This window comes from Aotus nancymaae, unplaced genomic scaffold (genome assembly GCF_030222135.1).
Source record: "Aotus nancymaae isolate 86718 unplaced genomic scaffold, 86718_ANA_hifiasm-v0.15.2.pri h1tg000010l, whole genome shotgun sequence".
Taxonomy (NCBI): domain Eukaryota; kingdom Metazoa; phylum Chordata; class Mammalia; order Primates; family Aotidae; genus Aotus; species Aotus nancymaae.
The window spans coordinates 61,154,308-61,169,146 of NW_026988421.1; the positions used below are offsets into that span (position 1 = coordinate 61,154,308).

At 47.2% G+C, this 14,839-nt stretch overlaps 1 protein-coding gene across 4 annotated transcripts in view; it reads left to right on the top strand.

Annotated features, from left to right (window-relative positions):
- HK1 (hexokinase 1) overlaps positions 1 to 14,839 on the top strand; it is a 117,410-nt gene that overhangs the window by 84,766 nt on the left and 17,805 nt on the right. For all 4 annotated transcript variants that reach the window (XM_064374220.1, XM_064374221.1, XM_012451435.2 and 1 more), the window contains 3 exons: positions 6,928 to 7,083; positions 9,858 to 10,091; positions 13,924 to 14,228. In XM_064374220.1, coding sequence (XP_064230290.1) covers positions 6,928 to 7,083; positions 9,858 to 10,091; positions 13,924 to 14,228 — 695 coding nt within the window. The remainder of the gene's footprint in view (positions 1 to 6,927; positions 7,084 to 9,857; positions 10,092 to 13,923; positions 14,229 to 14,839) is intronic.

The following is a 14,839-nucleotide window of genomic DNA, read 5'->3' on the forward strand; positions in this document are numbered from 1 at the left end:
CTATGATTGTCTCCTTGTAAAACATCTTGAAAATGAAAAGCACAGAAGCATTGATGCAGCTTGGCATGGAGTTCACAATGAACCCATCTGATGGCGAATGGGGCTAGAGTTGAGTGGGTATTGATGGCCAGGGAAGGAGATCAAGATGTGAATGGGAGCCCAGGAGCTCAGTAGCCCCTGAAAACAAAAGTCCTCAAATTATCCCCTGCTGCACAAAAATTAGTAGGTATTAATGGTTCAAAAATGCTTCTCCCACAAAGCACAGAAATATTAGTGGAAATATAAGGTTTAAAAAATTTCTCTATACTGTAGTCACGAGTGTTGCTGTTCATGGTAAGAGAGGCCACATAGTATGTGGGCTATCTTCTGAGCAAGGGAGATGAGAGTCCACTCATTCATTACACATTTATTGAGCACTTACTATATGCTGAGCTCTGTGCTAGGCTCTGAGGATCCACAATAGCACCTTCCCTCCCAAGACTTACAATCTAGATGGGGAGGGAAGCCAGACATGCAAATAGCTGTTGTGCAGAGGAGTCAGGCTAGAAGGTTATAAGTCATATAGATGTTAGGGAGCAAACTTCTTCAATGTCAAGCATGACTAGACACATCAGAATTGATAGAGAACATCAGATGTACGGGCAGGTTGTTTTTGGCTGTGGAAAGCTCCTGGCTACAGAAGTAAGCGTGATATTATTCAGGCTAGAGCACGTATTGCTTTCTCTGAGCCACTTATTTTCCTCAAGTGCCTGCTCACGTTTCTCTGTGATGCTGGCATGCTGCTCGCTCTGTCTGATTGACCCAGCCTCCCAGCAGCCTTATCCTGGAATTGGATGCTGTCGGCCTACTGGGAGATGTTCACTGACTGACTCTGTAGACCTAATAGCCCTTATCCTGATGTCAGAGGGAAATAGGAGTTTACTAGCCATGTTGAAATGCATCACCCAAAAGATCTCAATACTGCAGGCTGGACAGTTGGCCTTTCCACCCAAATTAATGGATTTTCATCAGTGGCGAGCTCCCCACCACTGGAGGTGGCAACAGCGAATAAACTAGATTTCTCACTGAGGGAATTCCCAAGTTCTTACACCCAGAGTTGAGTATCTCCATTGCAGGCTGAGCCTGTGGCACCAGCTTGGTGACAAAGGGCCCCAGTTCCAAAGCTCTGACAGTCAGAGGTATTTTTACCATCCCCCCTACCCCGCCCAATCCATCGACCTGACCCCACTGGCATGAAGTTATTATTGTGCCTATCTCACTGAAGAGCCCTGAATGTGCTTGCTGGCATGATGCCTCAGGCACCTCTGGGGGTATTCTGTGACATGTGGCATGTATACCCTATCACGTCTCTAAAGTTCTCAAATCTCCACATTCCCAAGTGCATGTGACCCCAAAGGGTTTCAGATAAGAGGTTATATACCTGTAGTTAGTATCAGTCGCTTAACGAGAAGTCTCTTTTCTTAGCAGTGCAGGTGGGGCATGCCACTCTTGATGACTGAACAGGTAATGCCCAGGCCCTTATCTTTGGCCTTAGTTTGGGAACCCTGCATGGCTTGGGTATAAACTTGTATCTCTCTGCTGTCCATCTTGATGTATTTCTGAATTTTTCCAAAGAGATGAACTGTATCCCAAGGTTAAACTATAAACTGTGTTTACGGTTGGTTTGCAATAAATATTTTTGGGATGGATGGATGGATGGATGGATGGATGCGTTGATGAGTGGCTGATGATTGATGAGAGAGATGAGTGGGTGGCTAAATGGGGGTACAGATGAGAAAGTGAAAGGTTGGGGCAGAGTCTCTTTTCTCCAGTATGTTTCTCAGTTGTGTTAGTCTGTTTTCACACTGCTAATACATACCTGAGACTGGGCAATTTACAAAAGAAAGAGGTTTAATAAGCTTACAGTTCCACGTGGCTGGGGAAGCCTCACATGTGCAAGCCATGTCTTACATGGATGGCAGCAGACAAAGAGAGAACTTGTGCAAGGGAACTCCTCTTTATAAAACCATCAGATCTCGTGAGACTTATTCGCTATCACGAGAACAGCAGGGGAAAGACTTGCCTCCATGATTTAGTTACCTCCTACTGGATCCTTCCCACTACAACATGGGAATTCAAGATGAGATTTGGGTGGAAACACAGCCAAAGCATATCATCAGTTTACTGCATACTGTAAGTCAGGTTTCATTGAGAACAATTCCAAGGAAATGACAAATTCTCAGGTTGCATCATATATTCCTGGAAATAGGCTATAGGCTAAAGAGTTTTTTGCCTGAGTACATTTTTGCTGTGACCCCTGGCTTTTATCTGAATCTTTGGATCTTCCCTCTGTCTTTTTTCCATGGAATGCCTAGTTCTTGAAAGCCATTGTATACTCTGTGTGGCAGGGAAAGGTCTTTGCTACATTTGACTGATGGGAAAATTAAGGCCCTAGGATAGGACAGAGGTGGCCCAAGACTCTTTGTTGAGGTGTGGTCTGGCGTAGGTTTGGGGATTTTTGAAAAAGCCCTGTTTGAAAGTTTGAGATTTTCAGAGTGAGCTTCCAGAATCTCTTCTTATGGGCAATAAACGATTTGTTATAAAGAGGCATTTCTTATTATTTATGGAGAAAAATCATCAGGGAGGATCTAGGGGAGACACATCTCTGTGTACTAGGGGAGTACACATCTAGGGGATCTAGGGGAGTACACATCTAATGTGTACATCTCGGAGTACACATTAGAGTTACGTAGGGGACTTTTAAAAAAATACTGATGTACAGGCATCCTCTCACCAGTGAATCAGTTGGCCTGGGCTGGCCAGTCCTCAGTATTGTAAAAGCTCCCTGGGCGATTCCAATTTTTAGCCAGATTTTTTTGTTTGTTTTTGTTTTTTGTTTGTTTGTTTTGAGATAAGTCTTGCTCTGTCGCCCTGGCTGGAGTGCAATAACGCAACCTCAGTTCACTGCAACCTTTGCCTCCCAGGTTCTAGGCAATTCTCCTGCCTCAGGCTCCTGAGTAGCTGGAATTATAGGCACACACCACCATGTCCACCTAATTTTGTATTTTTAGTAGAAATGAGGTTTCACCATGTTAGCCAGGCTGGTCTCGAACTCCTAACCTCAGGTGATCCACCTGCCTTGGCTTCCCAAAGTTCTGGGATTACAGGCGTGAGCCACCACGCCCAGCCTTTAACCACGTTTTAAAACGTTGGTGTGTTAGATTTGTGCAAAGGCTCTCAGTGCCCAAGTGGTCTAGACCACCAATAGCTACTCATTCCATTTGCTTTGATTGAAGTTAGCATTTAACTAAGTATCTACTGTATACAGTGGACAGGGAAGACATTGTCACAATAGCTATGTGGCTCCTGCCTTCCTTCATTGGTGGTTACAGCATTTGGGAGGCAGCAGAGAAACCTGCTTTGAGTATTCAGGAGCCCCACCTTGCCCCAGAGCTAGAAGGTCTGTTTCTAAAAGGGATCACTCTTTTGGCTTCCTCCCTCTCCCTCTTACATTCCAGGCCTTTGATATTCTTGGCACATACTTGTCTTATACTGTGGAGTTAGCTCCACCTTTCCCTTTTGTTTCCTTGAGCTTTTTTTTTTTTTTTTTTTTTTTTTTTTTGAGACAGGGTCTCACTCTGTTGCCCAGGCAGGAGTGCAGTTGTGTGATTTCTGTTCACTGTAGCCTTGAACTCCCAGGCTGAGGTGATCCTCCTGCCTCAGCCTTCTAAATAGCTGAGACCACAGGCAGAAGTACCATGCCTGGTTAATTTTAAAATTTTTTGTAGAGACTGGGTCTCCCAGTGTTGCCCATGCTGGTCTCAAACTCCTGGGCTCAGGCAATCATCCTGCCTCAGGCTCCCAACGTGCTGGCATTACAGGTATAAGCTACTGCAGGTATGAGGCCTGCTTGGACTTCTTGCTCTGTGTTGTGTCTGGAATCTCTGGGATCTTGAATCCCTTTTCCCTGTGATTCCTTATCACATCCTTCAAAATGCAGAGCACCTACCCCACACAACAGCACAGCAACAGCCGTGACTGCAGCAGCAAATGCTGGTGGTTGGTGGTTGGGAGAACTTTTTGGCCTGGATGGTGATGGAGTGATGCCTTTTCTTTTCTTTTTTTTTTTTTGAGACAGAGTTTCGCTCTTGTTACCCAGGCTGGAGTGCAATGGCGCGATCTTGGAGTGATGCCTTTTCTTATTGTGGTTCTGCCTCCTCCATAGAGTCTCTCGGCAGCTCTGATCCTGGTTTGCTTGGCCATGAGCCTCTGTCTCTTTTCTTTCCTTGGGCTTCTAGTTGAAGTAGACCCAGGCTGCTGGGGACTCCTCATTGGCGTGCAGGTCCTTGCCCATGACTCCTTGTGGTTGTTGATGCTCCCCTTCCCCATCTCAGCCCTGCCTGGGCCCACCAGCAGGCAGGGTGGCTGGAACCCCGCTGCACTGCCCCTCCTTACCTGTCTGTGGTCATAGGTGTCTGACTGCCGAGATACCTGGGCATTACCTGTTCAGTTATCACAAAGATAAGGGCCCGAGTATTACCTGTTCAGTTATCACAGGTGGCATGCCCCAAGAGGCAGATCATGACTTGCTCAATTTCATTAATTTCACTTGAACAGATGGGAAGCATGCTGTTGGAACAGAAGCTGGTCTCCATGAGCCTTGGCTTGAACAGAGAGAAGCTTGTGAGAGGTGCTATTTGCTTGTTCTGCTTCTCTAACAGGGCCTCTAGGGACTGGGTAAGGGCAGACCCTGGCCATGGGCCTCTATCTGGAAAAGGGGGTATCAATATCCATTTATGTAATAGGCCATATAGAAAAAGGAACAGATTGTTCTGGGCGTTGTTAGAAGGCAGAGTGAAAAGCAGCGGGTAGAGGGTGCCAGGAGGCTGATGTTAGCCCATCCTAAGGGGGAATGCCCTTTCTATTGTCACTATTGTCACTGCCCAACAGAGAAGGCTGCCTAGAGAGGAGAACAGGAAGAGAGGTTGGGGTAGGGGTAGTCCTAGGTGGCTGCTAGCATGATAGTGACAGCTAACATTGAGTGACACTGTCCATGAGACAGGCGGAAATGCACTGTGTACACCCTCTGGTGTTACATCTAACTGGATTCAAAACTTGTTAGCCCTGTCCATGGGCAAGTTACATAACCTTTCTGTGCCTCTGTTTCCTTATCTGTGAGATAGGGATAATGCTAATGTCTCCCTCCTAGGGCTGTATTGAGGATGAAATAAGTTAATACAGGTAAAGTGCTGGGAAGAGTGTCAGACACACAGGAAGGGCCACAGGCTCTCATTATGAGCCAGATATTGTAGCACTGTCTGACCTATATTAACGCATATCCTCCATATAAAGCAGTCAGTATCCCCATTGCACAGGTAGGGAGGCCAAGGTGAGTAGTGGCTCTACCAGGGCTCCACCAGCGCTGAGATTCCCATTCAGGGCTACACAGAGGCTGTTCCCACAGGAGCTTGGGGTAGCACCAAACTCAGAAGGGCACTCTCCTGCCAGGGATCCTCTGTGTGGCCGCAGCCAGGCAGTCCTGTCTGGTTCTGTCAGGAGCAGGAACAATGTGGACTGTGTTTTTAAGGAGACTCTGCACCCTGTGCTGATGGTTAAGGGCTGGGTGTTCAGGTTTGGGCAGCATCCTTGGCCCTTGGGCGGCTCTGGCTGGAACAGATTGTTTTGCTGTGTCACAGCCAGCTGTGGGTGTGCCAGCTGGGCTCCCGACGAGGAGCAGCTGGCCGCTCTGATGTGCACCCACCTTTTCAATCTGCCCTGTTCAGGGGTTCCTCTGACCCCTGGTCAGCCAGGATGGTGGGGCTGAATCTGGCTCAGATATGGCATTGAGCCCTGGTTCTCACCAGCTCTTGGCTGGGCCTTCTGCGTTGCGTGTTGATTTCTCTCTCGGGTTCCACCGGGCAGCCTCTCCCATGCAGCATTGTGCTCCTTTTGTGATTGGCTGGTGTCTGAAGGGGCTGGAGCCGTGGGGTGAGCTGATTGGTTGTCAGTACTCAGAGCCCAACCCTGGAGTTTAGGGTAACATCAGTAGGGGAGGAGTGAGTTTCTCAAAGCAAATTCTTGATCCTTTTGGCCGGAGAAGGAGAAAATCATGCCAGGGAGATGCCTGACAAATGTCCCGGCAGTGGCCCCAGGAGGAGTGGCTGCCTTTCCCTTGGAGTAGCTATTTACCCTTTCTGAGCTGGGAAATGGGGAGAAAGCTTCCTGGCCACCTCCTTTCCACAGGGCTTGGGGTCTCCCATAGGAATGGAGCTGAAAGTTCTTTGAAAAGTATAGCATACAAGCCAGGTCCTGTAGCTTGTGTCAGGGTCACTTGAGCCCATGAGTTCAAGACCAGCCTAGGCAGCATAATGAGACTCCCCTTCTACAAAAAATTTTAAAAATTTGCCCGGCATGGTGGTCCAGCTACTCAGGAGGCAGAGGTGGGAGGATGGTTTGAGCCTGGGAGGCTGAGGCTGCAGAGTTGAGATTGTGCCACTGCACTCTAGCCTGGGTGACAGTGAGACCCTAAAATAAAATAAAATAAAATAAAATAAATACATAAAGATAAAAAATGAAAATCATAGCATACAGTTTAGGAGGAGATTATCATATTTTGCACATTTCTGTCTTGGACCTTCTTGTCATCTGCAATCTAAATCTGAATGCTCCCCCTGCCTCCAGGCAGATTTCCCTGCCTGCTCCTGCCCATGGTGTTCTCCTAGGCACAGTCATGGGGTCTGGATGACTTTACCCTCTCCAGAATTGGTTTGGCTTTTGATCCCTCTCCTTCTGCTGTTCAGTCATGCAAGAGTATGGTCTTGCCTGCCAACAAGGCTGGGGGCTGCTGATGGGTGGGTCAGGCTCTCCATTCCTTTTGTGTCTGTCCCAGCCCTCGTGTGTGGGGTGCAGAGGAAGGCTGACAAGTGCTGGTGTGCCTTTCTCCCACAGGTTTGAGAAGATGGTCAGTGGCATGTACTTGGGAGAGCTGGTTCGACTGATCCTGGTCAAGATGGCCAAGGAGGGCCTCTTATTTGAAGGGCGAATCACCCCGGAGCTGCTCACCAGAGGGAAGTTTAACACCAGTGATGTGTCAGCCATCGAAAAGTAGGTGCCACCCCCTCAAGGCTTTCTTAGGGTGTTGGGGGCAGAGAAGAGCAATAGGTCCCTTGTTACTTCTTGAATCCAAGTTTGGTTGCTTTTCCTTCAAGAGTGTCATGGCTTTCTGGGTCCATGTCCCCTCACTCTTAGCTGTCCCATCCTGGGCTGGACTCCCTCCCTGCAGGCACTTGTGGCGGTTCATTTAAGAATGACCTAGTTAGCTGTCAGTGCACAGGTGATTTTCCTGTCTAGCTGCAAGAGCAGCCTCCTCTCCCACACCCATCAGCCTGTCACCCCCACTCTCCACACACACTCAGGGTAAGATTAGCATCCAGGAAGCAGACAATTCGAGCAAGGAGCTGGTGAAGCCCGGAGCTTGGGTTTTTGGAATTCCACCTTCCACTTCCAGTCTGGAAACCTTCTCCAGACTGTGTTGAGGGCACTAAGGGTACCTTAGTAACCTCAAGATGTTAATTAGGTGCTCCTTGCTTCCTTGACCAATAGGATTGGGAATACAGCACATTTATCTTCCATTTTGTAGTATTATGGTAAAATAAATACAGACTTACAGTAAAAAAGAATAAAGATATAAAGTATAAAAAGAATACAGATTTATAATATCATCAACGCATTAAAGAAAACCGAGTTCTCATTGACTGACTTGTCATTTTCCAGACTACTTTTGTGCTTGAAACCACCCCCTCCCCACCACACACATATTCTTTCAGGGTAAACCTGTTAACAGCCAGAAATGTGCCCTGGCATGCAAGTTTGAGAAACACTGGTTAACAGATGAGATGGGACAGTTGGAAGGAAGGACAGAGCCAGCTAGCAATTGACTGTGGCCCCTTGGCATCACATGAGAAACCCAGAATTCTCTGTCTTAACTATAACTCATGGGCCTTCATGTAGAGAGGGAAGCAAGTAACCTTGATCCCAGTGGCAGTCTGATGTAGTCTGGTTCTTCCAAGTCTAGAGCATTCTTGTCTTGTTGCTGGCCCCCGTGTGTGGAAGGCTCTATTCCTGGTTAAGGAGACTCCTGGTAGCCATGTGAGACCACCTGGATAAAGATAAGCTAGCTTGCCGCTGTCTTTGGTGCAACGAATGCCATTTTATCTCTGCACAAAGCGGTCATTCCCATTGCTCTCTGTGTGGTCCCAGAAATTTGGATAGAACCAGTGCTTCGTAGCTCTGGTTCCTGAGAAAAGATTTGCATCATCTCTCTTCGAGGTTCGAGAAGGCAGCTGCTGGAAGAGGAAAGGGGTTTATCTGGACCAACTCTTCTGCCAAATCCATGTGCTGGAGTTTGTTCAGTGATCCCTCTCCTTCAAGAGCAATAGACGCAAAGCCACAATTACCTGGGAGCCTTGGTACTGCGTTTCTAGGCCTCTCTTTTCATGAGTCTGTCAGCGGCTGGGAAGAAGGGGGAGCGGGATACTTGTGGCTTGTCTTGAAAGTCACTGCCCAAGTCAGGAAATGCATGCCTTCCTCTTGGTTACCAAGAAACACAAACCCAGCTAGCGCAACAAAGCATGTATATTGTAATAAAGGCTATCTCCAAAAAAACTATTTAAAAGATCCTACATGGGCCGGGCGCGGTGGCTCAAGCCTGTAATCCCAGCACTTTGGGAGGCCGAGGCGGGTGGATCACAAGGTCAAGAGATCGAGACCATCCTGGTCAACATGGTGAAACCCCGTCTCTACTAATACAAAAAATTAGCTGGGCATGGTGGCACGTGCCTGTAATCCCAGCTACTCAGGAGGCTGAGGCAGGAGAATTGCCTGAACCCAGGAGGCGGAGGTTGCGGTGAGCCGAGATCGCGCCATTGCACTCCAGCCTGGGTAACAAGAGTGAAACTCCGCCTCAAAAAAAAAAAAAAAGATCCTACAAGAACAGATGGTAGAGGCATTCTCTAAAGTCAGGAGCAAGACAGTATCACCAGTTTCTATTTGGCATTGTACTGTAGTCTTAGCCAGTGTTTTTTTTTTTTTTTTTTCAAGGAAAGAGAAATTAAAGAGAATCAAAAAAGTGAAACTGTCATTATTTGCAAATGGTAAAAGTCTATATGGAATACCCTTAAAATACAGACAAATGAATAGAACAACGGGAGAGGTTAAAAAGATGTCTGGAAATAAGATACAGAAGTCAATTGTATTTCTATCAGCAATAATAAAAATATGCACATATTTTAAAATACATTTCATTTTAGAATAATTTTAGATTTACAGGAGAGCTGCAAAGACAGTGTATATATGTGTTTGTGTGTATATATATATATACATATATGAATATGTTTATTTTAAAGACATCATTTACGGTGATAACAAAACTATAAAGTACTTCACAATGAATCCAACAAAAGATACACAAAACACATATACAGAAAATTAAAATTTGACTGAGAGACATCAGGAAGGATGTGTAAGCATCCAGGGGCAGCTGACAGACCCAGCGAGTGGGAGATTCTCCCGAGCCTCATGAGCCTTGGGTGGTAGCAGCCATTTCTCCACCTATTCAGAGGCCACATGGTTTTACCTCTCCACTTCTCTTCATGGTCCTGGCCTGGCGTAATGGAGCCTGGTGCAGTTTTTCCTGTTACTACCTGGCATGTCTTAGGGAGGAGAACCCTTCCCAGGCTCTTCTCAGGCATTTGACAATCTTCATCTCATGCCACACACACATGGAGTGGGGCTCTTCCTTTCCAGCACCTTCAAGCCTCAGAGCTTTACACTGCCTGGTGTGGTCCTTAATGCATCAATATTGGCCTCTAACTTCACAGGAATAAGGAAGGTCTGCACAATGCCAAAGAAATCCTGACCCGCCTGGGAGTGGAGCCATCTGATGATGACTGTGTTTCAGTCCAGCACGTGTGCACCATTGTCTCGTTTCGCTCGGCCAACCTGGTGGCTGCCACGCTGGGCGCCATCTTGAACCGCCTGCGTGATAACAAGGGCACACCTAGGCTTCGGACCACGGTTGGTGTCGACGGGTCTCTTTACAAGACGCACCCACAGTGAGTCTGCCCTTTGCTATCATTGGCACTCTGTACCCATTGTGGGTAGTGACCTTCTTCAGAGATCAGACTTTTGTACCTAGTGAATGTTTTTTGGAAGACAAGACAATGCTGGTCGGGGGCTTTGGCTCATGCCTGTAATCTCAGCACTTTAAGAAGCTCAGGAGGCTGGGCGCGGTGGCTCAAGCCTATAATCCCAGCACTTTAGGAGGCCAAGGCAGGCAGATCACGAGGTCAAGAGATCAAGACCATCCTGGCCAACATGGTGAAACCCTGTCTCTACTAAAATGCAAAAAAAATTAGCTGGGTGTGGTGGCATGTGCTTGTAGTCCCAGCTACCTGGGAGGCTGAGGCAGGAGAATTGCTTGAACCCGGGAGGCGGAGGTTGCAGTGAGCCGAGATTGCGCCACTGCACTCCAGCCTGGCGACAGAGTGTGACTCTGTCTCAAAAAAAAGAAGCTTAGGAAAGAGGCTTGAGCACAGGAGTTTGAGACCAGCCTGGGTAACATAGTGAGACCTCATCTCTACAAAAAATAAAAAATAAATAAATAAATAAATAAATAACATGCCTAGTTCTGGGCAGTAAGGTCAGCGTTGCCCACTTGGGAAGTATCACCCTTAGCTGATTCTTGCTGGTGTTGCTTCTGCGCTCTGTCGTTACCTCGCCCTTTCAAAAGTCGAGATGGAGATTTCTGGAGCTTCTGGCCCTGCTGGGTGGAATGTGTCTGTCTCTCGTCCTCATTTCATTGGGAGGACCTTGGGTCATAGGTGCGGTACCCACATTCTTGTTTCAGAAGCTCCTGTTAAAATCCTCTAAGCCCCTATGCTTTACTCTTTTAAATGAGCAACTTGTTGGTGCTTGGCCTCTGAGAGTCGGAGCGGCAGGAGCTGTAAATTGTGCCAGTTGAGGAGGGGCTTTGTTCCCCATGCTGCCTTCTGGTCTGTCAGTGGCCCAGCCGGTCCTCATGCCATCTCACCTTAGTTTCAGGAGCCTCATTGTCCTGTGACAACATGGGTTGTACTTTTTTTTTTTTAAGACAGGAGTTTCACTCTTGTTGCCCAGGCTGGAGTGCAGTGGTGCGATCTCAGCTCACTGCTGTCTCCCCCTCCCAGGTTCAAGCAGTTCTCCTCTCTCAGCCTCCCGAGTGGCTGGGATTACAGGTATGCACTACCATGCCCAGCTAATTTTGTGTTTTAGTAGAGATGGTGTCTCTCCATTTTGGTCAGGCCTCAGGTGATCCACCTGCCTTGACCTCCCAAAGTGCTGGGATTATAGGTGTGAGCCACCATGCCCGGCTAAAATAATTCTAAAGTATTTGTAAAATTCTTAATAATGAAACTATTTTATTAGCCATTTCTTTCTTTCTTTTTTCTTTGTAATTTCTTGGCTAATTTTTTGGTCAAGAAAGCTTAGGGATTTGCAGCATCACATTAGAATTTTTTTTAGATTGTGGTAAAATACACATAACATAAAATATATCATCTTAACCATTGTTTTTTTTTGGAGACAAGGTCTTGCTCTGTTGCCCAGGCTGGAGTGGAGTAGAGTGGTGTGCTCTCAGCTCACTGCAACCTCAGCCTCCCAGGTTCAAGCAATTCTCCTGCCTCTGCCTCCCTAGTAGGTGGGATTACAGGTGCATGCCAGTGCACCTGGCTAATTTTTGTATTTTTTTTTTTTTTTTAGTAGTGATGAGGTTCCACCATGTTGGCCAGGCTGGTCTTGAATCCCTGACCTCAAGTGATCCACCTGCCTCAGCCTCCCAAAGTGCTGGCTCAGACATGAGCCACTGTGCCCGGCCCATCTTAACCATTAAGTGTACGTTTCAGTGGCGTTAAGTACATTCTTACTGTTGTGCAGTCATCCCTACGAGCCCAGAACTCTTTTCATCACAGTTTAAAAAATAACTTTGATTAAATGTTTCTCATTTCACAAGTGACATTTACTCAGTATAGAAACTTTAGCTAGTTCAAAAAGTTATGAAGAAAATAGAAATCATCCTTAATCCCACCCCTTGGAGTTGACTGCTGTTAATGTTTTGGGGAAACCATTTTGTCAGCCTTCTCCACTGACAGCGGACCACAAACTCTGAGGAAGTTCTGTCTCACTCCTATTCCAAAGCTCTCTTCTAGCCACTAAAAAACCTCCAGACTTTTATGTGGTGAGGGAAAGAGACAAGTGGAAATAAAAAACAAGAGTGATTATTTATTGAACCCTTTCTCAGCACCAGTTACTAATCTGAGCATTTTAATGAGCTCAGTTAGTCCCCTCCACGTCACTGACACCCAGATACTGAGACCCTCATTTACTCCAGGGTCAGCTGCTCAAGGTCACCTGAGCTGGAGTGGGGAGAGCTTGCCCTTGTTTTCCTGTCTTTTTTTTTTTTTTTTTTTTGAGACAGAGTCTCTCTCTGTTGCCCAGGCTGAATGAAGTACAGCGGCTCAATCTTGGCTCACTGCAACCTCCACCTCCCGGGTTCAAGCAATTTTCCTGCCTCAGCCTCCCAAGTAGCTGGAATTATAGGCATATGCCACCACGGCCAGCTAATTTTTGTATTTTTAGTAGAAACTCCTGAACTCAGGTGATCTGCCCGCCTCGGCCTCCCAAAGTACTGGGATTACAGGCATGAGCCATCAACCCAGCCCCATCTGACTTTTGAACACTGTGCTTTTGAACCACTGTGCTGTATTATCTTGTCATGGTGGAGGGCAAAAATCTTTTAGACCTGAATTTTTTTTGTTTTTTGAGTTGGAGTCTCACTCTGTCACCCAAGCTGGAGTGCAGTGGCATGATCTCGGCTCATTGCAACCTCTGCCTGCTGGGTTCAAGCAATTCTTCTGCCTCAGCCTCCTGAGTTAGCTGGGGTTACTGGTGTGTGCCACCACACCTGGCTAATTTTTGTATTTTTAGTAGAGGCGGGGTTTCACCTCATTCGTCAGGCTGGTCTTGAACATCTGACCTTGATCCACCCGTCTCGGCCTCCCAAAGTACTGGGATTACAGGTGTGAGCCACCACGCCTGGCCTAGACCTGGAATTTTTTGTATATGATACTCATGTAATAATGAGAATCTTCTCTTTTTATGAGTGATTATGAACGATTTCATTTTTCCTTTTTACCTCTCTGCATTTGCTAACTTTTCTACAGTGGATGTGTGTTTGTGTAATGAAAAAAGCAAGTGTAGAAAGTGGAATTAGACTGGGCACAGTGGCTCATGCCTGTAATCCCAGCACTTGGGAAGCTGAGGCAGATGGATCACTTGAACCCAGAAATTTGAGGCCAGCCTGGGCTGCATGGCAAAACCCTGTCTCTACTAAAAATATAAAAAAATTAGCCGGGTGTGGACATACACACCTGTGGCCTCAGCTGCTCGGGAGGCTGAGGTGAGAGTGTCACCTGAACCTGGGAGGCTGAGGCAGCAATGAGCTCCTGTCCCAAAGCGCTCTGCTAGCCACTGAGAAATCTCCGGACTTTTATGTGACAAGGGAAAGAGACAAGTGAAAATAAAAAATGAGTGATTATTTATTGAACCCTTTCTCAGCACCAGTTACTAATCTGAGCATTTTAATGAGCTCAGTTAGTTCAAGCGATTCTCCTGCCTCAGCCTCCCAAGTAGCTGGAATTACAGGCATATGCCACCACGCCCAGCTAATTTTTTTTATTTTTAGTGGAGATGGGGCACTGCACTCAGCCTGGGCCACAGAGCAAGACCCTGTCTCAAAAAAATAAAATTTAATTTAAAAAAATAATTAAAGAGTGGAGCAAGAAAGGGTGGCCAGAAGTCCCCAGTAGATGCTCAGTCTAGCTATTGTGGCACGCCTCCCCCTCCACCCAGGTATTCCCGGCGTTTCCACAAGACTCTGAGGCGCTTGGTGCCGGACTCCGATGTGCGCTTCCTCCTCTCGGAGAGTGGCAGCGGCAAGGGGGCCGCCATGGTGACGGCGGTGGCCTACCGCTTGGCTGAGCAGCACCGGCAGATAGAGGAGACCCTGGCTCATTTCCACCTCACGAAGGACATGCTGCTGGAGGTGAAGAAGAGGATGCGGGCTGAGATGGAGCTGGGCCTGCGGAAGCAGACGCACAACAATGCCGTGGTCAAGATGCTGCCCTCCTTCGTCCGGAGCACCCCGGACGGGACTGGTGAGGACCTGCGGAGGGCTGACAAGCCTGTCCTGCTTCTGCCAGGGACTGAGCCACAGCGGGGGAGGTTGGATTCACCAGTGAATGCCTTTGCACTGGTGATGCATGATTTTGCTAGAGCTAGAAACTCCCTCAGATCTCTGTTTTCCATTTTTATTAACTGATTTGTCATATGTGTGACTCAGGGAGGTTAAATGCTCCTGGTCAGGCCTCCCAGGCAAATGCTATTTATCTCTAAAACCACAGCTCTGCTCAGAATAGTGCTCTTACTGGGCAGGGTGGTGCTCGCCTTTCGTCCCAGCTACTCAAGAAGCTGAGGTGGGAGGATTGTTTGAGCCCAGGAGTTCAAGATCAGTGTGGGCAACATAGCAAGACCCTGCCTCAAAAAAAAAAAAATTAAATAAATGAAAAAGAAGTTTTCTTAAAAGCTGGGCAAATGCCACAGTACTGATTAGGTTCTCCCACATCCACGGTGAGCCAGCAGAAGGAGGCACACTCAGTGTACCCTTCTTAAATTTGATAGAGTATGCGTGAGGCATTCAGGGCCTGGGGAGTGTCGCATTCAGGGAAATTGTAGAACAGAATCCAACCCTTTATGCTAATCTTGGTAG